At 38.3% G+C, this 23567-nt stretch overlaps 1 protein-coding gene across 2 annotated transcripts; it reads right to left on the minus strand.

Moving 5' to 3' along the window:
• Nucleotides 1-33: 33 nt before the first annotated feature.
• On the minus strand, nt 34-23560 carry scai (suppressor of cancer cell invasion). Of its 2 annotated transcripts, none has more exons than XM_079484049.1 (17): nt 23274-23527; nt 16471-16585; nt 10349-10444; nt 8937-9023; nt 8738-8836; nt 8521-8617; nt 8087-8185; nt 7270-7422; nt 6676-6777; nt 6340-6441; nt 4962-5040; nt 4653-4752; nt 4440-4521; nt 3980-4052; nt 3590-3763; nt 3338-3438; nt 34-2927 (listed from the first exon to the last, which is right to left on the minus strand). In XM_079484049.1, exons 2-17 carry the CDS (start codon nt 16575-16577, stop codon nt 2781-2783), a joined length of 1698 nt encoding a protein of 565 aa, XP_079340175.1. In that variant the 5' UTR covers nt 16578-16585; nt 23274-23527; the 3' UTR covers nt 34-2780. The 2 variants fall into 2 exon arrangements, with proteins under 2 accessions (XP_079340175.1, XP_079340176.1); XM_079484050.1 differs by having other exon boundaries at nt 96-2927; nt 16471-16582; nt 23274-23560.
• Between the last annotated feature and the right edge of the window lie 7 nt (nt 23561-23567).

A 23567-nucleotide genomic window follows, 5' to 3' on the forward strand; every position in this document is an offset into this window, starting at 1 on the left:
TTAAAGTAAAGTGTAACCGAATTTTCGTTTTTTGGGCAGAGTATCACTTTAATATTAAAAAGATTGAAGTAGAATACATTTAAATCACACAAGTTAAGCAAAACAGTCATAAACGTTTTAATGTTCTTAAATAGCATTCTTAAAAACAAAAAGCTTGCATGTTTTGGTATCATCACATTTTTTCCTTGTTCTTTTTTTCTGCATTAAACAACAAACATCAAATATAATTTGGCAACAGATAAGACAAAACAGTTAAGTGATTAAAACACATAACAACTGGACAATGCAAGTATGTTCAACTAGCAACTCTAGAACCCCTTAACTTATAAAGAAAGAGTATTCTGACCATTACATCACTTTTGAAAATGTTCCCTCCCACAACAGTAGGAACTGGTAGAAATCACCCGTACTACACCTTGGATCTGGCCCCACAAACCAGGATTACAAAAAGAAAACAAATACACAAATTCATATCCTTAAGTTGCTTGGCCATTACAGCCTTCAACTGTGGCATTAAAACAGAGCAGAGGGGATTTTACTAATGCCTTGCTAATGAATCCATTACAGAAATGTTTCACGCGATTGACCATTGTCTCCGTATAAGAAAACACTCTGATAAAATGATCTTCCCATATCAAAAAAGGGTATTGCATTTTTAAAATTAAGTTTGGTAGATGTTTGTTACATTTCATGCATAAGTGCTTATAATCTGTATTTACCCCTGTGCTCATTAGCTCACTATACAGGGAGCGCCTCAACAAGAATTTACAGTGCTAATTTATAGAATTTTAGGAAGTCGAGACATTAAATCAACTTACATACGGACATACTAAAAGAAATAAAACAAGGCAAAAACATTCAATGGTCAACCGGTCAAGGTCAGAAGACAAGAAAGAGAGGAAACAGTGACAGTCACCTTCTGTTTCCCTGCTCATCTCTATCGAGCCTTCTCGCTTTTGGCAAACAAAAAAACAGCATATTAAAAAAGGTAATTGTGCCTGCGAGATTGCGGACAAAACGTTGTTCTGCATTATTTGGGCAGTGGAAATTCCATGTGAGGGTTGATTCTGTTTGGCAGTGATTTGTTAGCAAACATTAGCACATGTCTCTTTTTTTAAAATAGGGTATTATTAGGTTACAAGTTTTGGCCAAAACATGCAAAAATATACATGAGATTCAACGACAAGGGTTGGACGAGAGTTGAAGGGGCACTAGAATAGCTCATGGGACCTTGTGCTCTCTGCATGCAAAAATCTTCTGGTCCCATTTGACTGGCCATGATCAATTGGTGAGGGAAGAGTTGGTAAACAGTAACAACTATTTCAAAGCCAGAATGTGTGCCATTTTTTTCAATACAGAGAAAGCTATATGCCACTCAAAGAAGTGACATAATGGAATGATCAGACATGCGTCTTGCCAACAGCACAATAAATAACGCCGGAATCAAACTTAAATAGTGCAAGTAAAGTGCAAGGCTATTATTGTAACCATTATCATCATAATTATCATCCTGATGTAATGAAACAAACAAAACACTGATCACATCACTTCTTATTAGACCGATGATGTCTACTTGTCCTTGACACGGATGGATTGTAAAGGAGACGCTCTTCTGCCAGCGAGTCTTGGAATGTCATCCGAGTAGCGGGGGGGTCGAGTGCGCAGATGAGACAGTGGCATGGTCCATTCACGAATTAGACACAAGAACACTGCCCCTGTCACATGCAGGGGTCATCTTTTCACAGATCTGCCACGACAAACAACCCAGACAGACACACTTCTCTGCATCACATTAACTTCTTATGAACTATACATATATATATGTATATAGATATATACACAACATGTTTACCTATATACAGAAGTGTTAGCCTGTACGTCTCTGTCACATAAAAGAGAACGTTGTTGGCTATTGGTGTCCACTGCACATGGAATAAGACATTAGGTTATTACATCAGCTATGTAAGTATGGGCTTACTACCGAGGCATGCTAAAAAGAATCTCTCTGTAAAAAGAGGTGATGGAGATCCTGTTTGTGACGTAGCGTTCGGCAGATGTCCGAAATGTCTCAAGAGTGGACCGGGCCAAAGTCCACGAGACGGAAAAATGAACAAATTAACGAAAACAAACAAAACAAGGCAAGACGCCAAAAAACATCTGAAGATGGGAGCAAAAACAAAAATGCAAACATGCAGCACGCTCCCTATGGAAAAGTTGTGTAAACGTTACAGATGCAAAGTGTTGAGAAGGAAAAAGAATTTTCCTACTCCAACAAATGCATTTTGCAAATGCTTTAGGCTCATCTCAGACATCTCCCTGGAATTACATGGTTTAACATAAACATGTTTTCCTCTACTTCCTGTAATGTTAATTTTTTCTCAATATATAATTGTCCACAATGACCCTTTGTACCTTGTGCATGACCTTCAGAAACTGTGATAGCTGCCCTCAACAGGTCTGAATGTCCATGTGCTTGCACTCACACAGTACATGCATGTATTGAAATCAATGTGTTCTCTTGTATGTTGGGAGCGACGCTCTGGGTGTGTGTAGTTTCTTAAAATCTAAAAATACATGTGAACATGACAAACTGTAAATATCTGCCCACAAGGATGAAACATTTCTCTTGAATAGTTCTTAAACTATCTAGATCTAAATGTTTAGAGTGTAGGTTAAACACCCAATAAGTTTATTCAGAAGAAACTACCTACAGTACGACTGTGTGTTTGCGTGTGTGAGGGCATGAGCTCATGTAAGTTAGCCATGGTGCCAACATGTGGTCAATAGTTATCCAGCATGCCATCAGAGAAAAGGTTTTGCACGTCCAACATGGCTGCCAGGTCCAGCACATGTTTCTGTAGAAGGCTACTCTCCACCATCTCCTGTTTAGGCAGCGGGGGGTACGATTCTGGAAAACTCCTTGCTTCCTGTAGGACACACACACAGAAATAGCTTTCTCATCAAACAAAAATCCAGACAGCAACAATAAATACATTTCGTTTTTGGTCACAAATATCCAGAATTGATGAATCTGCTATATAGGAGATTTGTACAGTGTTTGTTTTCCATTAAAAACTGTGAATTTGGAAATCTGAGGTTATGAAGGACAGCAGCGATATGTAGATCATTCAACATTCCTTCTTGCATGTATAGTACAGAGGGCAACCGAATGGAGCAAAATACATGAGAATGACTATTTATGGATATTTGAACAAACACTAATTTGAAATTGCTGCATTCTGTTTTTGAGAACTACTGCTTTAAAGTTTATACGATTATTTGTTGTTGTAATGTTATTACTGTATTTATTATATTATCATGTTCTGTTCGTCCTCACCCGGAAGAGCTTGTGTAGTCTAAGCGTGGTGCAGCAGAACACGAAACGGATCATGAGTAGACGCAGAAACTCGTCTCCATAAAACTGCAGATAGGCTTGATCTGAAAAGCAGCCAACAGGAGAACAGAACGCTAGCTGTTGATCCACTGGTCCAAACATTTCATTAAAATTTGGATTTTAAAATCCTAAAAGCATCAAAAAAGACAAACAGAGCAGAGTGTTTTTCTGTAGAGGTGCTGGTACTGGTCCTACCTATGGCTCGCGAACTGGTGATTATCTGGCCAATGTCATGGAAAACCTTCCGCAGGAGTTCCTGGGCCTTTTCCCACAATCCATAGCGCATGCTGGTCAGTCCACAGACAGACAGGAAGCCCATGAGGGGGTTGTAGAGGAAGAGAGTAAACAAACTCCCACGCTGAGATTGGTCTGTAGGCGAGTAACAGTTAGTGATTTTAAAAAATTATAAATAGTAAATAATACAAACTGTATATATAAAAAACAAATGTTTTTCAAACCAAGTCTGTTATTTTAAAGAAATATTTATAAATATTTAAATTCTTGCTAAAAAGGGAAAAAATCTAAATTGTTATTTATCCTCTGTTAAATGGATGTTAAAGAATCAATAAAATATTGAAAGCAGACCTTGCATGCTCTTCGGATATACTGTCGGAGAAAGCAGGCATACCAGGGGTTGACCAAAGAGATTGGAGAAATTCTGTTTAAAAACAGGAATAAGTCAGGACAAACACTAGACAGCAAATAAACTTTATTTTTTAATAACATTTATTTTAAAATGGTGAACATTTTACAAATGTACACAAGGGGGAGCTCTATTACTGAACCAAGCATCTAACAAAACAATAAATCAGTCCAGGGACAAAAACTTTAAACAAAGGCTGATCAAAACAGTCTATGAGCAGAAACTAACTTCCAAGTCCTGAATCCCCTTACTACTGACTATTCTTACACAACCGTCTTGTTTATAGCCACATGGCTGCTCTTGAATAATGGATAGCCTCATGATGTCACAGAAAATGGTACAATGATGAAAAAAATGTAAGCATGTGACAAGGAAAGAAAAAAAGAGAGACATGACACTCACCTTATAAGCTGTGCTGTTGGATGAGTCTACAATGACAAACAGAGGTTTCCTGGTAAACGGGTAAAGGTCTCCTGGGTGGAGGCTGAAAAACACATTTGTGCATGCATGCACACCCGTTATAAACACCTGAATGTTGAAACACGGGCTAAGCTCATGTTAGTCTGTTGGAAAACCACAGAGCAGATGACAGTGATGGATGAAGTGTAGGCTCACCAGTGCATCTCTTTTTGTGCCTGGTTCCTCTTCTGCACCATCTCACCATTCACCACATCTCGGTTTGTGTTGGTCAGGACGCCTCCGAAGTCATAAGGTCCTGTGGATGAATACATGCAAGATGTGATATGAAAAAGACATGTTTCAATATAACTGAATTAGAAAAGTTCATTTCAACAACCCATTAGCCCCACCCCTTTTTGGTCTCCCAATGACCTTTTTGGTATTGTGGTAAATGGTAATATTAAAAGAAAGCATTCTAACCCAGTCAGCAATGTCAGATAAAACGTCTAATACACATCAGCGTACCTTCACAGTCTGAGCGTCCAGCAGGGAAAACTCCGGTGGCGGATAGATACACCAGCAGCACGCTATTGGCTGGCAGCTCCTATCAATGAATGAATCAGTGCGAAAAAAGCAAACCCTCGATGAGCAGGACATAAAAATCCATCCATTAAATCAGTTAATTAAATCAGATCATTCACAATACTACAGAAGCCAAAACAGTGTCACAGAGAGTGTTATTATTACATTCAGTAAAACACTAAGTGCTACACAGTCAGAACGTCTCAATAACCGCCTCAGCGCTAATAATACAGTTCAAGCAACATTAAAGAAACAACATTTAAAGCAGTTTTTATCTTTGCACGTAGGGACAAACATATAGTAGCGATTCTTAAACAGTGGTTTGAGCACCTCGAGGTCTCTTTAGGAGGTTTGAGGGGGTACTCGAAGGGATTTTGGTTTTGCTTGGTTAAAACCTCAATTTTTTGCTACCTTCAGCTATAAATATCCCATCTTGAATTTAATTTATAAACAAACTCACTATTAGATATATCTTGGAAAGGGAGTGATTCTACAATTTGTGAAAGACAAACAAGCTTTAAGGGATAGTTCACCCAACCTGAATGGCTTTCTTTTTCTGTACAACACAAAATAATACATTTTGAAGAATGTTGGTAACTAAACAAAATGGCCTCCCCATTGACAAAAAAAATTAGAAACAAATTCTAACAATAATTTGCAAATATTTCTATATAAAAAACAAGAAGAAAGAATGGAAGAGGATAAAAATAAGAGTGTTTGCAATCTAAAATTGAAATGCTATGTAGCAAGAGTAACGCTCTGAGTCATGTCGTGTGGGTTTTCCTCACACTCATGAGGTGTTACGCTCCAACAGAGCAACAGGCAGAGGAGATAGTAACACGTTAACACCCCAGTCGCATGCCATGCACACACACACACACATTAGCGGAAATGAGTTGTCATTCAGACCCTAACATACCACATGCATTCTCTAGTTTCAATGAATGTATACGTTGAATTCACTTCAAGTCTCCCTGGATAAAAGGATCTGCCAAATGCAGAAATGTAATGCAATTAATCATACTGAGGCACTGTATCTTACGTAGTGACCACACAAAATCACTTCACAAAGCCAGTTTTCTGTGTTGTGTTAATGTATTTAATACGTTCAAATAAGCAGTAAGCCTTTGCTACATCACAGCTATGAATCTACTTCCTAGGCAGCAGCAAGTTAGAAAAAGCATCTGATCGGACTAAAAATCATAATTTCACGAGGTCATCGAGCTTAAACATCATGTTTGAATCTTCAATGTATCTGTGCTAGTATTAAAACAGGAAGGAAATTGGCAGGTGCACAAATAGGTAATGACATCAGCCAAACCTTGAAGGAGGCAGACAGGAAAGTGTAAAGCTGGCTGAAGGTTGGTTTGTACAGGAGATATTTATGAGGATTCTCTCGCTTGGCCGGCTTTTCATTGGGCTCCTACAATGAGAGAGATAAATGAGTGAGAGAGGGATAAAGAGACACAGAGAGATACATGAGTGAGAGAGGGACGGAGAGTCTTGGAAAGGAGGCATAGTAAGAAAGAGAAGAGAGAGAGAGAGAGAGAGAGGCTGATAAAGGTGAAATACAGGAACCGTGAGGGTGGAAGGGTGAAAATACTCAGAAACACTCAACATAGAGAGTGACAGGGAGAGTGTAAGAGTCTTCTCTTACAAGTGTCCCTGGTTTGGAGCTTTGTGTGGCCAAGTTCACAGGTTCTCTCTCAAGGGCTTGAAGCATCCGAAACATATCGATGGTCAGCTCACTGAACTTCACCTGAGAAAGAAATGGCAAGCTTTTTTGTCGGAAACCACAAACAAAAAGTTTACTATTACTCTCAGTTGTAACTGTAAGCATAAATCAACCAATATTTAGTGGGGTAAATGCCTAATTCTGATATAGATACATTTTTATTTGCTGTTTATTTCATGTTCACCCTCTGCCAGACCCACCAGAAGCTGGTATGCCATCCGTCACCAAATACTACAAGTAGAAGATAGCGATCAGGATGTGTGGCAGAGGCTGTACAGTACCGCTAATATGATATATATATGAGATTAATATGTGATTGGAAGAAACTGTGATACCCGATCTTTAAGTACGTGTAGACATTTTACAAAAAAATAAGCAAAAATAATACATGAGGTTTAACCCACATGATATTTTAAGTATATTCATTTACATATTAAAGCACTGCTTGAAATTGGCGTTACGTTACTTGCTGAGTCTGCTAGGTGTTTTAGAACAGAGATGTAACTGCTCGCCCACCTGATTGTTACAGTTGCCAATGATGAGCGCATCTGCCAAGCAGAGCTGGCCAACCACCATGCCCTGTTCAAGTGGGGGCACACCCCCTTCCTGCAGGCGATTGGATATGACCACCACGCCATTGTCATCATTTAGAATCATAAGTGGATCTGCCTATGAATGTAAAAAAAACTACTGTAAAGAAAAATAGCCATAAACACCACATAGAATACACTCAACCCAATCGTAAAGGGGTCATATGACACGGAATATTATCATTTGTTTTAGATGTAACGCAATGTGTATAAACGATTAAAGGTTAAAAACGCTGTAATTTCCACATACCGTACATGTTTTTATCTCCTCTTTGCCCTTCCTCTCTGAAACAGGCAGATTTTTTACAAAGCTCATCACTCTGAAAAGCTCTGGTGTGCTATAATTGGCCAGTTAACCAGTGCGTAGTGATTGGTCGACTACTGAAAGCGTGTGGTGGTGAATGTAACGCTTCTTACCATACTTGGAACATCAGGTTTCAAAGCAATTGTACTGACAGGTATGCCCACCTTAGTGGCGTGAATATTTGGGCGTTCTTAGTCAAATCATACCATGAACTGATCTCCATTTGTTGGGGTGTGGTTAGACGAGGCATTTCAGGTAGGTCTGGATGAGCATTCACTTTTAGATATAATGCATCTTGTCTAATACATGCATAGGCAATTTCTAACACACCACAGACACATATAAAAACACGTATATGTCACAGTAAGAACATTTTACTAATGTCATGTCGACCTTAATCCTGGAATACTGATGGTACTAATCAAAAATAAAAACACACCTCCACAAAAGCAGCAACTTCCTGCAGGACCAGGTTCCACTCCAGCTGGTCCTCTGTGTTGAAACGCTGGGTGTAGTCTTCAATCTCATCAGAAAGCTCCTGCAGAAACACACACACACACACACACACACACAAAAAACCAATGATCAATATTTTAGACACACATAGTATTGGCCGTACAGTTTAGTTTTTCAAAAATAGTGTATAGCGTCCATATAGGGATAAGATTTTACGATAAACAAAAATAAATCCATACACTTGGACACAAAATGTGTAGGAGTAATAGCTGACAGTGTCTTATTTTACTTGAAAGAAAGCCAAAGATAAGAACTCATGATGCATGAATTTAATTCCAACTGTGCACGCGGGCAACAGAGCATTTTTGAGATGAGAATCTCTGTTTGACTGAATATCTACTACTGTTCATGACTTACCTTGACCAACGCTTTAACCAGGTCCATTTTGTTGAGCAACAGACAAACAACGATAAAGCGAGCGTAATACCTCAGCTTCTTAACCACCAGCTCTGGCCTGCCCAGCATAGAACGACACAGACTGCAGATTATTTCAAGAACTTTACACAACATCATAATCAAATGAATAAAACAAGCATGAATAAGTTCATCGCAATTCTTTGTAGATTCCCTTCACCTGTCTTCTTTGTTGACCTGGTGATAATATGATCGCTGACGAATGGCCGAATAGAAAGAAAAGGCTTCATTTAGGTAGCTCGTTTCCGAAGTGCGGAGGCTAAAGGAGGACAAAGTTGAAAAAATGTGTAAATTATCATTCAGGTGCCTCCGAGACTATATTTGAGTAAAGTAGAGTTTTCAAAAGAAGATCTTCTTACTAGTAATGATAGTACAGCTGGCCAATTTTTGAGGCAACCTCACCGATCTGCCACCTTTTGAGACCATACCGGTTGTCCAGGACTTGTCTACTCTCCAGTAACGTAAACACAGATAAGAGATTATCCGTGAGTAATGTTGCTCTCATTGATACTTTAAAGGTCCAGTGTATGAAATTTAGCAGTCACTAGTGGTGAGGTTGCAAATTGCAACCAATGGCTCACTCAAAGCACTACGGTGGCTGACACAGGCATAAGACGTCATCACGTTTTTGCTGCTTTGCCAAAGGAGTAACAACTGTAGAAACAACAAGGCGGATTCCATGCGAGGGGACCCGCGCTGCATGGTACCATCAGGTTACTACGACTTGGCTCGGTGCACCTCATTTCAGGTCAGTTTGTTTATCCACTACAGTTTAGTACTGCTTCAATCTGGGTGGGATTATAAATGTATTGTCATAGTTGCATCACCTCTACTGCCGTAGCATCATCGTAAACGTGACAAACAAACAACACAACAGGAGTAATGGAGCATATCCATGGCGGATAGGAGCAAAACAAAATACTGCAAAAAATACCAGAGAGTTTGGGAAATCTACAGCAAAGAGCAGACAATGATCATTTGTTTGCTCAATGGCACACGAGGATAAACTAATCTTGCATTTAGCATTGCATTAAGGGTCTCAATCTCTATATTACGAAATGCCAATTGCAAAAAATAAATTCTGTGATTAACAAAGGATTATAATGTTTACACGTTTTGTCTATCAAGATAATCTTTACAAATCAACACCACATTTGTTTCTTTTGAAGCCGAAATACAAAAAAGTAAAAAGCTAACACGTTGCTATAATAAGACTACTCTTAAGGTCGCTCGAATTTCAACATCACCACCACCAAGCCTCCGACAACTCTTTATTAAATGTGTTCACTGGTAAGTAATAACTCCATGAATGATTCCACATATGTTTTAAGAGATTTGTGCCACGTTAGATTATATGTAAGATTTATATGCGCGATGACGTCTGAGGTCCCGACCAAATGAAGTTAAGCAACTTTTTAGGAACCGCCATTTTTAAGACAGAACATGGCTTTAAAAAGTGGGTTATAATTGGTGTGCTTTGTCATAGAATAAAACGTGAAAATGTTTAGAGGTTCTGTTTACCACGGACCTTATTTCGGGCTATTTACCAAAAACCCATTGAAAAAACCCATAGACTTTGGAGCGATGGAACTGGAAGTTCCACGTTTTGCTTCCGCGTTTTGCTGACAAAAATACGTCACCTCTGAGCCTCCCTATAGATCCTCTGAAAAACTACACACTGGACCTTTAAAGGAACTGTTAAACCAGTTAAGTCTTGTATTGTTATAAGACAAAAAAGTCTTTCAGAAATAGATCTTTTTACAGGGCTGACCTGTGCTGCTGCTGAAACTTCCACAGCTTGGTATACACATCAAATGTTCGGCCGAAATAGGACTGCCACTGCTTGTGTCCATACTGCGGCAGATCCCTGCAGGAGTGTGTACAAACAAACAAGAAAAACATTCATAGCTTATTAATAGATTTTGTTCATTGACTGGTGCTCAAAACAGATTTAGGAGCAAACATCTGAGGAAAATTATATTTGGACCAAAAAGCCAATTTCACAGCACACACTACTGGTAATTCTCACCAAACTACTATACCCACATATGAAATGCATTAGGAAAGCCATTTCAAGCCCTCTAACACGACTAATATAGGGCTGGAGACATCATGTGGAGGGCAGCAGATGAGAGCTCTGAAAATACATCTGGACACGGTTGTCATGGACCTCATTAGCATCATCATGACAATAGAGAGACGATATGGAAAAAAAAGATCAATGAGAGAGACAGAGTCAGAAGGTGTGGGTGAGAGTTTGGGCCGGGCTGTGGTGAGTCATAGTGCCTGTGATGTGAAGGAATTTGATGAGGTATGGCAATCACCTAGAGAAGTGTAGTTTATGTTCTCCCTCTCCCTCTCTCCCCCTCCCCCTTTTCCACCTATACTCTCCCAAAAAAAAAATGCTAGGCCCTATTGTCATCATCAGAGGGTTGCTATGACGACAGAAGCAGGGATTGGGGAAGGAAGAGAGGGGTTGTGAATGCAGCAGGTACATGAAAAGGTCCTTATTTAGAAGTACGCTCAGAATTACAATTAAGCCACTTTGGCCTTTATGATCCTTTAAAAGGTCATTTATTTAGAAAATTCTAAAAACAATAATCGGGTCCTTGACATAACCTTGCCATTAGCTTTTCATTGATGCAGTTTAGAGTTAAACCAGCGTAGCGGACACGCACACGTACTGCAGCTCCATTCATAACAAGCATTCATCATTCACACACACACACACACACACACAATAAGATTATCGAGATTTATGGTTCACCCTGGTGCCTTTGTGAACTATGAGAGACAAGGTCAGGAAGCAGGTAGGTGCCACCATTAGCTAAGGCATTAATTTCACTCTATGCACCATTAATTTCCCATCCTCACTGACAGCATTAATTCTCACAAGACTGATTCACTGGCTGAACTACGACCAGGGACAGACCCGGATGTGAGGGGAGGCAAGGGAGGATAAAGAAAGGGTGATGTGTGTGCAGATGAAGTCAGGTTTGGTGTAGCTGAGCGACATTACGGCTGTTTACTACAGCTGAGACTGCTTGTGTGGTAATGTTTTGATTATTAAATTATGTTAATGGTTATTTCAGGACAGGATTACAATGTCTGTTTAACCTGGGAATGTCTTGTAGTAATACACAGAGTAAGCATTCGTATCATAGAGTTTTGATCATTTGATTCAAATGTACTTTGACACTCAAGTCGTACTGAAAATGTATAAATGCCATTGTCTTATATAACAAAATACCTAAAGAAACATTTATCTTTTAGAAATATAGCACAAACACGCGCGATTTTAAGCAAATTAGGGATGTCACGATATCACATTTTCACGTGATGGTTATTTTGGCCTAAAGAATTCACAGCAACAATATAAGCATGATACCTTTTTAAATGTTTTTTCAGATTCAGAAGTCAGATTCATCCTTATTTGTGATTATCTTGCGTTTTAAATTTTATTGGCCCCTTTTAAATTGAAGCATAAGGATTAGAGAGTTTGTAACCATTGTGGCTCTTAAGACAAAACTTAACATGGGTGTTTATTATTTACCATATCATATGTGTAGGATTAACAAAATATTGATAATCATGGTTTTTAACAGCACGGCTATTGACAACAGGTATGTTGTGATAATTTTTTTAATATAACTTGTAAGGTTCAAAATTATAATATTTAAAACATATATTAGTATATTAATACATAATAAAGTCTATGTACAATATATAGTTTTAAAGGGGAGGAAATTTAGTTAGTGAGTAGTATAGCTGTTTGACCATAAACAACATCTGCCAAGTCGCAACACTCAACGTTCACAGACAATGCAGATATAAATTTAACAGAAATTACTTTTAAAAGACTAAAATGAATTACAAGAATGGAACTACAAGAAACATTTTCCTATGTTAGTACCTTCATGAAACCCAAAATGTACTTTAACCCTTCCTCTGGAACACGGATAGGGTAATGGGTGGGACATGTCAACACACACACTAAGCGCTGGGTGGACCAATCACAAAAGACTGACTCAGCTTGACCAATCCGAGTGCTTTGGAAGGAGGGACTTCACAGAACAAGGAGCTCAATGGCCTGTTTTCTGAGAATCGAGATGACGTTGTAAAACACAGCTGAAATATGTCATATATAAAGCATTTTTTGAAAATCGAAACTGTTGTTCAGCACATCATAAACATAATAAAGACTTTGAAAAATAGGCAAAGTAGGACCCATTTAAAGGTCCAGTCTGTAATATCTAGTGGCAAGGTTGTGAATTGCAACCAACTGCTCACTCCACCCCTCCCTTTTGAAACACTACCACAGAACATGGACGAATTACATGCAAGGGGACCCGCTGTGTATGTAGATAGAAATAGCTCTTTCTAAGGAAATAAATACATAACGCTTTATTGTGTGAGCTCTTTATACAGCTCGGAAGACATAGCTATGTATATTATATTGCATTTCTATCAATAGATCATGCGTCAGTAACCAAGATCTTGAGACACGTTCAACTTCTAATATAAACAATGCATGTTGGCTAAAACATGCACATTTAACAACTTAAGTCACTTAATCCAATCCAAGCTTGTTCAATATAGAAATACCAGAGATGCTGAGACCTATCAAGTAAGGGAAGCATTAGCTAAGGAAATTAGTCCAATTAATAATAGCTGTTTCATTCCTCAACTCATCTGGGTGTTGCTAAGCATCAAATACAGAAGTAGGCCGCTACTGCTTAGACAGCCTAATTAGCATGGAGAAACAGGGCAAAGAGGTGTGGCCTAACAGCAAGCATCTAGTTCTGCAAGTCGATGCTGTATTTTGGACACATGCTATGATTGGGATATAACATTCAACTTATCCATACACTCGATAAAGAACCGTTAACATCTGAAGAACCTTTCTGTTTCACAAAAAGTTCTCCGGGCGAAAAAAGGTTCTTTAGATTATAAAAATGTAAGAAACAGATGGTTCTTTGTGGAACCAAAAATGGTTCTTCTGGCAATCCTCCTCAATTGGCGGACCGCAGGCCGGATCAGGACCTTTGCTTCATTTCATCCGGACATAGCCTTCTACACCATTTAAAACATTTGACTATTTCGGTTGTTTAAATTGAGCCGTGCCTCTACACAACGGAGAATCACATCACACACGCTCTAAGGAACATTTATGTAATTTAGCTTTTGCAACCGTATCTTTTTTCTAGCGCCAGGTCGCAAAACGCCCTTAATTTTAACCCTTTTCGCTCTGCACGTGCTGCTACTCTCCTGCCAATGACGCACCGCATGAAGAGCCTCAAACACATATTTATTATAACAACAGTAGTGCGGACACGCAGAGTAGGTTAATGGAGACACAACGGTAAACAAAATGCAGAAAGTATGTGTTTCCGTCAGTCTGTTTACGGTTTGCTATAGGTCTCAAACCTTTCAACCAGATTTGTGATACAATATGAACCATAACGTTATTATATAGCTTTAGCATTATTGATCAGCATGTAAACATTTGTGACCCTGTGAAAACCCAGGCTAAAGTCTCATAATCTAATTAATTATTAGATAACAAGCATCAGTGAAATTAATGCTTGAAATAAATCGTTAAGATTTCACTCTTTAAAATGGCATTATTCAGTCAATATTGAAGATATAGTTGTAATATTTTCACAGAATATTCTGTTGGATGATTTTATGTAGCAAACAAGTAAAAATACTTTTGCTGGGTTTTCACAAGCAGGGTCACTTTAAAAAATAAAAAACGTTCTAGTTGGGAAATTATTTAAAAAGTAGTTCTGGTATTAATGGCATGGAAAGGCTAATTTAGGAAGTAAATTTGTTTTCATTTTATGATGAGAGCATTTTAATTGTTACATTACATTTCTTGTTTGTATGTTGTGAGTAGTTTTTAGTTTAGTTTAATTTACAAATATTAATTATCAGACTTCTAATAAGAGGGCATTTTCCTAGCCCAGAAATGATATAGACGTTAGATTTAAATTCTGAAATGAACAAACTAAGATTAATAAATACTATAGAATTATTGTTAATTGTTAGTTCATGTTAGCTAATGCATTAACTAATGTTAACGAAGACAATCTTTATTATAAAGTGTTTATATTCATTGCGATTTAATGCATTCTAAATTTTAGATGAAACCCCGCCAAAAAAAGTACAGTCCAGAAAATGTAGGACCAAGCTCTGAGCTATGAATTACATTACAAATCAATATATAAACCAACACTATGATATCTGAATGTTACAACACAAGGGCTACCCCATAATGCCCTCTAGATTCCCGAACCAGCCAGAAGAGGCGCGGCCGACTTCAACACGTTCCCAGAGCACTTCCGTTTAGAAATTATAATTTATTTATCGTTCGTATGGATGTCTTCTTGTGCATTAACGATATTTGTGGAGTTTTTGCATTTTAAATTGCTCTAAATATGGTGGGACAACAGAGCCAGAAAAATTAAGATTTGTTTTGTATTCTGGTTGTTAGGGTTTTTTTAGGGTGTACACTAAAAACCGAACGTATACAACATTTTATGGAATTATGAGGTATGGAATTTTATTAATTGGCTATAGCCTATTACTCGTTGGTTGTATTAATTATGATAAGATATATCCATAACAAGCTTACATTAAATCCAAAGTTTGCATATTAAATCCATGGTTACATATTAAATATACCTGCGACAAACATATACACCCTGCAAAATGGTGTGGATAAGACAAGAGAAAAGGAGAGGAAAGGCATACAGATGATGAAGTAATGAAGGAAGAAAGAGAAAAAGAGAGGGAGATAGAGCCCACAGCTACTGACATACTTGTGCTATAAATAGTCTCGGCTAAAAATGACTGATTAACTCAAACACAACCAACACTGAGAAATGGTGATAAACACAGAGTGACGTGATTCTTTTTTTTTACAGCGTGTGTAAATCAGAGACAAACGCTGGCAGATATGAGGGGGTGGTAGAAGAGCACTGAAGATTCATTCAGATCAGCTCACTTCAAGCAGACGGCGGAAAATATAAAGGGCTCTCAGCTCCTTATACGGTTGAACGCCGACACGTACATGAAGCTCAGCACAGATGAGATGTTAGCACTGCTAATCTTGCTTATTTACATATATAGAGACAGCAACCAATAGGGAAGGGTCAAGTCATCTAACAACTGACTTGTCCATTAGTGAAAATATATATATTTTTAATTTTTAGCAGTGATGTTTTAGTTTGCACTTGGCACTAGGGCTGCTCTATTATCACAAAAATCATAATCGCGATAATTTTGGCCAATTTTGAGATCCCAATTATTTAACACGATTACTCATTAACCTTTAAAACAACATAGAAAATAAAAATCTTGGCTTTTAAACTCTGAATTTAACAGAAAAATAAACTTAAAGATAGCACTGATGAACCACTGTAAAGGAAATGGTTCACTGTGGATTTACACTACAAGAAAAGAGAGGATCTTAGCTAAATGGAATGCGGCACAATAATCGTTTATCTCAATTATTTTGTTTTTGTAATTGATGAAGGCCAAAATTGAAGATTACAAATGCTTTTCGATTAATTGCACAGCCCTACTTGGCACTTGGACAGAACTGTGTAGACCCATAGCATATATAGACAGACAAATCAATGTACTGTCTATTAATTATTCAGGACTTCTTTTTTTCTCAAACCAATTAGTCCAGCTAGTAGTGGCAACCCACCAACTAGTCATTGATGCTTTGCATGTAGCATTAGGCCACATCTATAAAACAGATGGAGAGAGAGTCAGCAGAGAAAGTTGACAGGTCACAGCACGATTGGAGCCAGAGAGCAATCTGGAAGGCAAAAAGGTCCACAAACAAACAGCAAAACACTCAGACTAAGAGAAGAGACTGACCTTAAGCCATTGAAAAGCTGTTTAGATTTGTCCAGGAGATAGCAGAAGTCTGTGACAGTTTTCCTCTCACAGAGAGGAATGTCATCCTCTGCTCCCACCCCTGTCATGGCTGCTGCTGGAAACAAAACAGAAAAGGGAATTTAAAACGAGATATTAATATTCATTAATAACATGAATGCCGAGGAATGCAACGCTCAATATGGCCGCTCTTGCGAAGGAAGTCCCACCAATAGTCAATCAGTAAAGACGGACGATTCTCTGGGCCTCTCGTGAGGCGACATCGAAAAAGCTAATTTGTTTGCGCAAATTAAGCTTAGCAAACCGAACTGATACAGTTCATGTCATGTTTAGTTATTGATCAGAAATATGCCGTTTAGACGTGATCTTTGCCAGCGACTTTAGAAATATCTGACATTCAAGTAGATAGGACTGTGGACTTGCTATGATGTAACTAGCTGCCCAGAGGCGTTGCAAATATGGCTGCCGAGTGCCACGACTTCCATAAACGGACTTTGATTTAAAACAGATTGTGGAAAATAGAGTCATTAGCGCTAGCATGCTGCTCGGGCAGAGGGAGGCAAGCTTTATGAATCACAGTTGAACTAGATGCCACAAAACTCTCAACTGACATATTGTGGGTACCGGAATCTGCATCAGTGGCGTGGGCAGATGTTAAATCAGCTTTGACGAAAACTGACTAATTCCACCTCCAAACAACACGTTCTGGGAAATCTGCGTTGGTTCTGGTTAGAGCATGAGTTTAACTAAGGTGTTCAAACTGATTTATTTATGTGTCTAATAGCTTCATGAAGATGAATAGATATATGATTTTTTGCCAGTACGATCATGAGTCATTGCCATCTTTGACCATGAGGCGGTTGGTGATGTCAGCCAAAAGGAAAATTATTTCAGTGGCAGAGAGCAGAACATTACATTTTCACAAAATATTTTGAAGACAAACGCAATTAATGTAATAATAATGTATTAGGAGGGTTCATATTGATTGAATGTTGATTTTATTTCCTTAGCAAATAAAACCACTAAAGAAGAGGCCCTGCCAACTGCTTGCTACACATGCCATCAACTAATGCTCTTATCTGGCTCGATAATGGGAATGATAAAGGCCGTCCCCACCTAAAAACAATGTTTTTACGGCAAAATGTAAATATTGAATTATTACACACGTCACTATTTCTGTAGTATTTACATACGTTGACTGTATGGCTTGTGTGTTCGTGTGAGACTGTATGGTGTCAGCCAAACCAAACAACATCACACATGGTCTCTCTGTGGTGGCGGGAGATAAAACCGTTGTAGATGTGTCAGAGTGAGGACATGTGACTTTCTATTGGCTATGAGTTATGTGTGTGTGGTGGTGGGGGAAATGTGGGGGTGGATTAGTAATGGGGTAAATGGCAAAGAGAAGAGAGCCACGGTATGTGGCATCTGTAGTGCATACTGCTTAGATCGGATGTCAAACCAGATCAGCTGGTGTAATAAAGAATAAATAAAAAAGCAAAATTGTTGTCTTTTTTGTCTTGTTTAGATAATCAATTGTTTAAATAAAACGGCGTGTAAAGTTGTAACTTTGTGTTTGTGTGAATAGAACAGTGGTGAACTAAGGGCATTATTATTATTATTAATTATTATTAAAAATACTATACAAAAAAAGCGTAGGTGCAACAGCCATTAGCAAAACTGGGGTAAATTATTTAACTCAATGTCAAATTGGCGATAAATAAGAGCATTTATACGTTTCATAGATTTTAAATCTTAATGGGGGTCTGTGGCGAGCAGGGAGGCATGAGAGCCCTGAGGGAACGTAGCGAGGCTGGAGCCTGCACCGGTCTCGCATCTCTCACAGAGGAGCTCCGGGGGCATAAGAGAGGAGCGACATGCGACAACTGGGAAGGACGAGAGAGGACCCGGCCTGGACTTTATGTTCTGTTTTATTATGTTTGTGTGGCCGGCAGTCAACCGTGAGGGAGCTGCAGGCATTTTACTTTTGTTTTATTGTTTGTTGATTTTATTAAAATCTTGTTTATTAAAAGCTTCCCGCCTCCTTCCTTCCTTTTATTAAACCTTGTTACATATCTGTAATATGCCATACATTGACACTGTTCTCGGTTATTCACAATATGTGTTGCATTATATAATTTCTGATATTTCTATGAGCAAAGTTCTGCATCTCATGGTAGTAGTAACACAGTGTCTGCATAACAAACAGTCAGGTGCTGAAAGCTGTCTGAGTGTGTTTGCAGTGTTTCACAAGGGACTGTCATTCATTCACTCTGCAGCATTTCTCAATTCAATTTCAAACACAGATGTGTTGGGATAAAATACATGCAGGAATACAATTTTCAATTCTTACACCTCTGATGATTTACTTCTGTTTAGGATTAAAAGATAAAAGTTAAAATATTAATTTCATGTAATGTCATTTAATAAATGATCTCATCCTGATTTTTCTTTCTCAACTTTCTATGGTTTCATTTAAAATAGAGTTAAAAAGTTATTGTAATTGAATATAAAAATCTTAATAGCACAGGTTAAAATAAAAAAGCTTAATGCTTTAATTACAGTTTAGTAAGAATAAACAATTCAACAGAAAGTACTGACCTTAATGTGTTTGTGTTGAAACAAGTCAACTCACTAATTAACTAAATTAAAGACTTAATCTAAGAAAACGAATGAATAAACAGCAGTACGTTTTGAGTATAGGCATGTTTATTCTTAAAAAGGAACAACTTGCATTTTTACACTATTCAAAAGTTATGGTCACTTAAAAGAAATGTCTTCCTTAAACCTTTCATCTGTGCGCTTATGCCGGAATATTTCAAAGTACTTATTTGGAGAAAAATATAATTGTGTCAAATTATTAATTTATTTTATTACAAGAAAAAACTTTCTAATTACAAATGTAAATAAACAGAGAAAAGCAGCGAAAACAAATCTCCCAACATATGGAAATTACTGTTATTAAAGCTTCCCATGCAGGCTGAGATTTCAAGAGGCTGTTTAATCTAATTCAAGGAGTACATTTAGGCAAAGGGTGACCATGTGGAAGATGCTAAATCATTTACTTTGAAGAATAACACAAATATCGGAACAATTTTATGATAAAAAAATAGTTTTTAGAAGTTTACTATTAAAAAATGAAAATTCTGCCATTAATTACCAATACTCACGTAGTTTAACATCTGTATGACCTTTTTTTCCCCAAAACCCAAATTAGTTTTGGAAGCTTTCTGACTCCTCCTTAGATTGCAATGCAACCAAACACACAAGCCACATGACAGTGCATCTGGTGTCAGCATTGCTCGACGCATATGTGCGTTCTGACCACACAGGCTCTACATCAAAACACGCATGTGTCAAGCAATGCTGACACCGGATGCACTGTGGTGTAGCTCTCGCTCCCTTAAAGTAGACTATGTTAGTGTACCAATGAAGGGAAAAGTGGCGATTTCGGACACACACTCAAATTTCTTTTAATAAAGTTGTTAGTTTTGTTTGTTTGCGCACAAAAAGTATCCTCATCACATTATATTAATTTATACTGAAGCACTGGAGTAACATGGACAATTTTACTATCTTTACACACTTCAGCGCTTTGAAGATTGGTTCCGCTGCAATCTAAGGAGCTCTCAAAACTACCTTCCCTTGCACTTTAGGGAAAAATGGACGTCATACAGTTGTTAAAATACTTGAGGGTGAGTAATTAAAGGCAGAATTTTCATTTTGAATTAATAAAGAAATAGCGCAGCTCTGCAAGCACGCTACTTGTAAACCACATCGAGATCCATTTTTCCTGAATGTTACGGCGTTTATTACAGTTTTTTTAAGAATCACATACATTTAAGAGAAGCTTGAAAACTCCTGGCAGAGTAAAAAATGTTTCAGTGTAGCTATTAATGATCTACTTTAGTATTTTTAGTGATTGTTAATGCATCAGTGACATGAAACATAGGCAACACTGCATCCATATCACATTGCCTGGCACCCATTGACAATATTCTCATAAGGGCATTAAATCGCTTTCCAACTCATTCTCCTTCACAACTCCTTCCTGGTGGAACATTCTTCCTAACGCGTACCGGTCAACTTCATCTCTCACAACCCTCAGAAAACTACTTAAAACCCATCTCTTCTGTAAATACTTGACAGACAAATGAAAAAAAACCTAACCCTATCTCTTCTCTCAGTGGTCTAGCTTTTGTTGAAACTAGTAACTTCGTATTAGCACCTATTGTAATACTATTGCTTTTTTATGACATATCGATTATTGCTCCCTGAACTCTTTGTAAGTCGCTTTGGATAAAAGCGTCTACAAAATGACTAAATGTAAATGCAAATAAGTCAGTATATCAAAATGAGTGTTGTGGATCAATCCCCAGATCAATATTGACATGGAGCTCGAAAGCACTCTATTTTTTGGTTTTAACAAGTAGGTAAGTTAAATTAACAGGTTATACAAACACAAATAGATATATTAGGGGCAGAACAGAGTACAGCTTTAAGCCATAAGTCGTGTGTGAATGTGTGATCTTACCCAACCGTATCCACTTAACCCACTAACTGCCATTCAGCGACCTAAACTAAAGAAATGAATGGAAGGCACGTGAGCATTGATAGTAAGAAAATGTGGTCAAAGACATAATGGGATCTCCTTGTCTCATGAGGCAAAACATGCATGCTTTTCTCTAAAGCCAGCGGTGGTAAAGGCTTTAGCTCAGAGATGTGTGCTTGACCCACATATCCTCTCTTTCCATTAAAAATGCGTGAGCTATGCATCTGCAGCAAAGGAACTGCAGGATGAGGCAGCGTGTGTATGTATGACCAACATGTAGCCTGCATGTTGAACTGAAAATCAATGCTAAATCAATATCCTATTATCACTTTTTTCTCCAGTTAAAACCTTACAAAATACATTTTTATGAAAATGACATATAGCAAACATGCGATATTGTCAAAAGTAGCACTCCTAGGATTTTAATAGATCAGCTTCCAATCATGAAGAAACAAGCCAATTTTCACACTACTACAAAGACTGGACATTACACGAATTATGAAAACTAATATATTTGTATCTGCGACACAGTCTTTCTTAAATATAGAGGTCACAACAAATGCATGTGCTGACTAATGCATCTACAGAAACATTAAGAAACTTACAAGGCTCCTCATGTTGACAATAAAAGTGCATTAGGAATAGAGACAAAAATGAAAGTGTGTTTTAATAAGTCATCAGTTCCAACATCATTCAAGTTGAAGAGAAATGAGAATTGCAGATAAAAGGTGTCCTTTACGATCCATTATACAACAGACGGAACAAGCGATATATGTTCCACTATGCTTCTCTGGTGTTTTATTTAATCCAGACACAGTCCATCCATCCAAATTTTTGGTTCCAGTTACAGAAATAAAACAAACAGGCAACAATGGAAAAAATATAATGGAAATGTAATCAATTAACGTAATCGTATTCTTTCTTACGAAAAATAAAAAAAATACTGTATGTACTGGCGGTGGTTCTCTTTTACGAGCTCATTCTTCCTTAACAAGCTCTGCATGACGTCATTTCAGCTAAGCATCCCGGTGGTGTGTGATTCTGATTCTGAGAAAACCGCAATAAAAATCCTTTTGCAATTATTTTCCAAATTATTAAAAATTGGTTCTATCACAGGACCTCGTTTATGAATATTCGTATTACGTCCAATCTTCCTATACACTGGTAATAAGCATCCACACGTGCCCGTACAGTTACATTATGCACGCGAGGCAGATGCACGAACAATAAATCGACAAGCAATGCTCCGCAAAACCGTGCCGTTGCAGGACAGAATGAACACAGGCTGCACATAATTCCTGCGACAGCCAATGATTTCCCTACCGTCTTCATTCAATAATAACACATGGAGCTTATTGGCTCCGGTTCCATTCACAATATCGCTTCCAGCTCGATGCCTGGGTGGACAATAAACAAAGAAATGTGCAAAATAAGACAGCGTTAACGTAAACCGTTAGGCAGAGTAGATATCTGCGTAAAGCGCTCGTTCCCTTCACAAAAACACACAGACTGACCGCTGAACCTCGATCGTTGTTGATTTACATCAATTACCAGTGTGAACAACATCAACAATAAAAGCTGTACGGTCGGAATTGACACTTCATCGTTAAGCCATCCAGTAGATCTCAATGCATTCACCTATCTAATACACAATGAATGTCTTACCTCTCTCCCGAAGGCTTTCTCTATAGGATCGGGATGCGGTAAAACACGACAACTCTGTGACTCTGTCAACCGTAGGTTGGATGGTTTAACGGTAATAGAGGCGGCAGACAAAAGCGACAGAGCTGTGTTAACATGACTTTGGTACGCTCGGATTGGCTCCTACTGCTCGGTGATCAGCAGCGAGAGGAATTCAGCGTTTTTGTCCTCAAAATGACCATCAGAGTTGACAAAACTGTGGCTTTAACAGATGCTGTGGCTGCGGTTTCCTGGCAACCTAAATTACGCTCGTGCTCCTCTGCTATCGATGCTGCCGTTGGTTTTTTTACATGCGTGAAGCGTAGAAAAGATTATGTACTTTCAAAATAATGGAAAAAAAGATTGCACTTTGACTCAAGATAGCTATGGAATAAACAACATATTTGACTAAACAGTGTCTGTCTGACCCACTGACTTCACTTTAGCTTGGTCTTTTTAATGCTGCACACGCGTGGTAGCTAATGAAGACCCGTCAAATTACGCGAAGCAAAATGCATCTGTCAAACAGACACTGGTAGCTTTGAAAACCAACCTGAGCGATGATGTTATTCAGTGCACTTATCTTCGGTGTCCGCTTCTCAGGAAAACCTCTTCTGGGTAGCTCACGCCTAAAAATCTCACGCCGACATCCAATGCAGTGGCGCACCGTCATTTACATCCAGCTCATTCAAATCACCCTCCCGGTGTAGAGCAGGGTGTATCTTCCATTCGGCATCAGTTGTGGTCGACGGTTCAGTCTGCCCCGCCGAATTTCCATTGACTGTGTTGTGGCAACCCTCTCAAACTAAACTGCTTGTCAGATCCCGGCGGTCTGTTCGTGACGTTG

This window comes from Barbatula barbatula, assembly GCF_947034865.1.
Source record: "Barbatula barbatula genome assembly, chromosome: 2".
In the NCBI taxonomy this organism is placed as follows: Eukaryota; Metazoa; Chordata; class Actinopteri; order Cypriniformes; family Nemacheilidae; genus Barbatula; species Barbatula barbatula.

What these genes read in the sequence shown, in the direction of transcription:
- scai (XM_079484049.1), bottom strand. Translation starts at nt 16,577, where the DNA reads ATGACAGGGGTGGGAGCAGAGGATGACATTCCTCTCTGTGAGAGGAAA. An exon ending in AAGTTTCAGCAGCAGCACAG is followed by an intron (nt 9,024 to 10,348) that starts GTCAGCCCTGTA and finishes ACTGGAGAGTAG; the next exon opens with ACAAGTCCTGGACAACCGGT. An exon ending in TGGACGCTCAGACTGTGAAG is followed by an intron (nt 4,753 to 4,961) that starts GTACGCTGATGT and finishes ATTCATCCACAG; the next exon opens with GACCTTATGACTTCGGAGGC.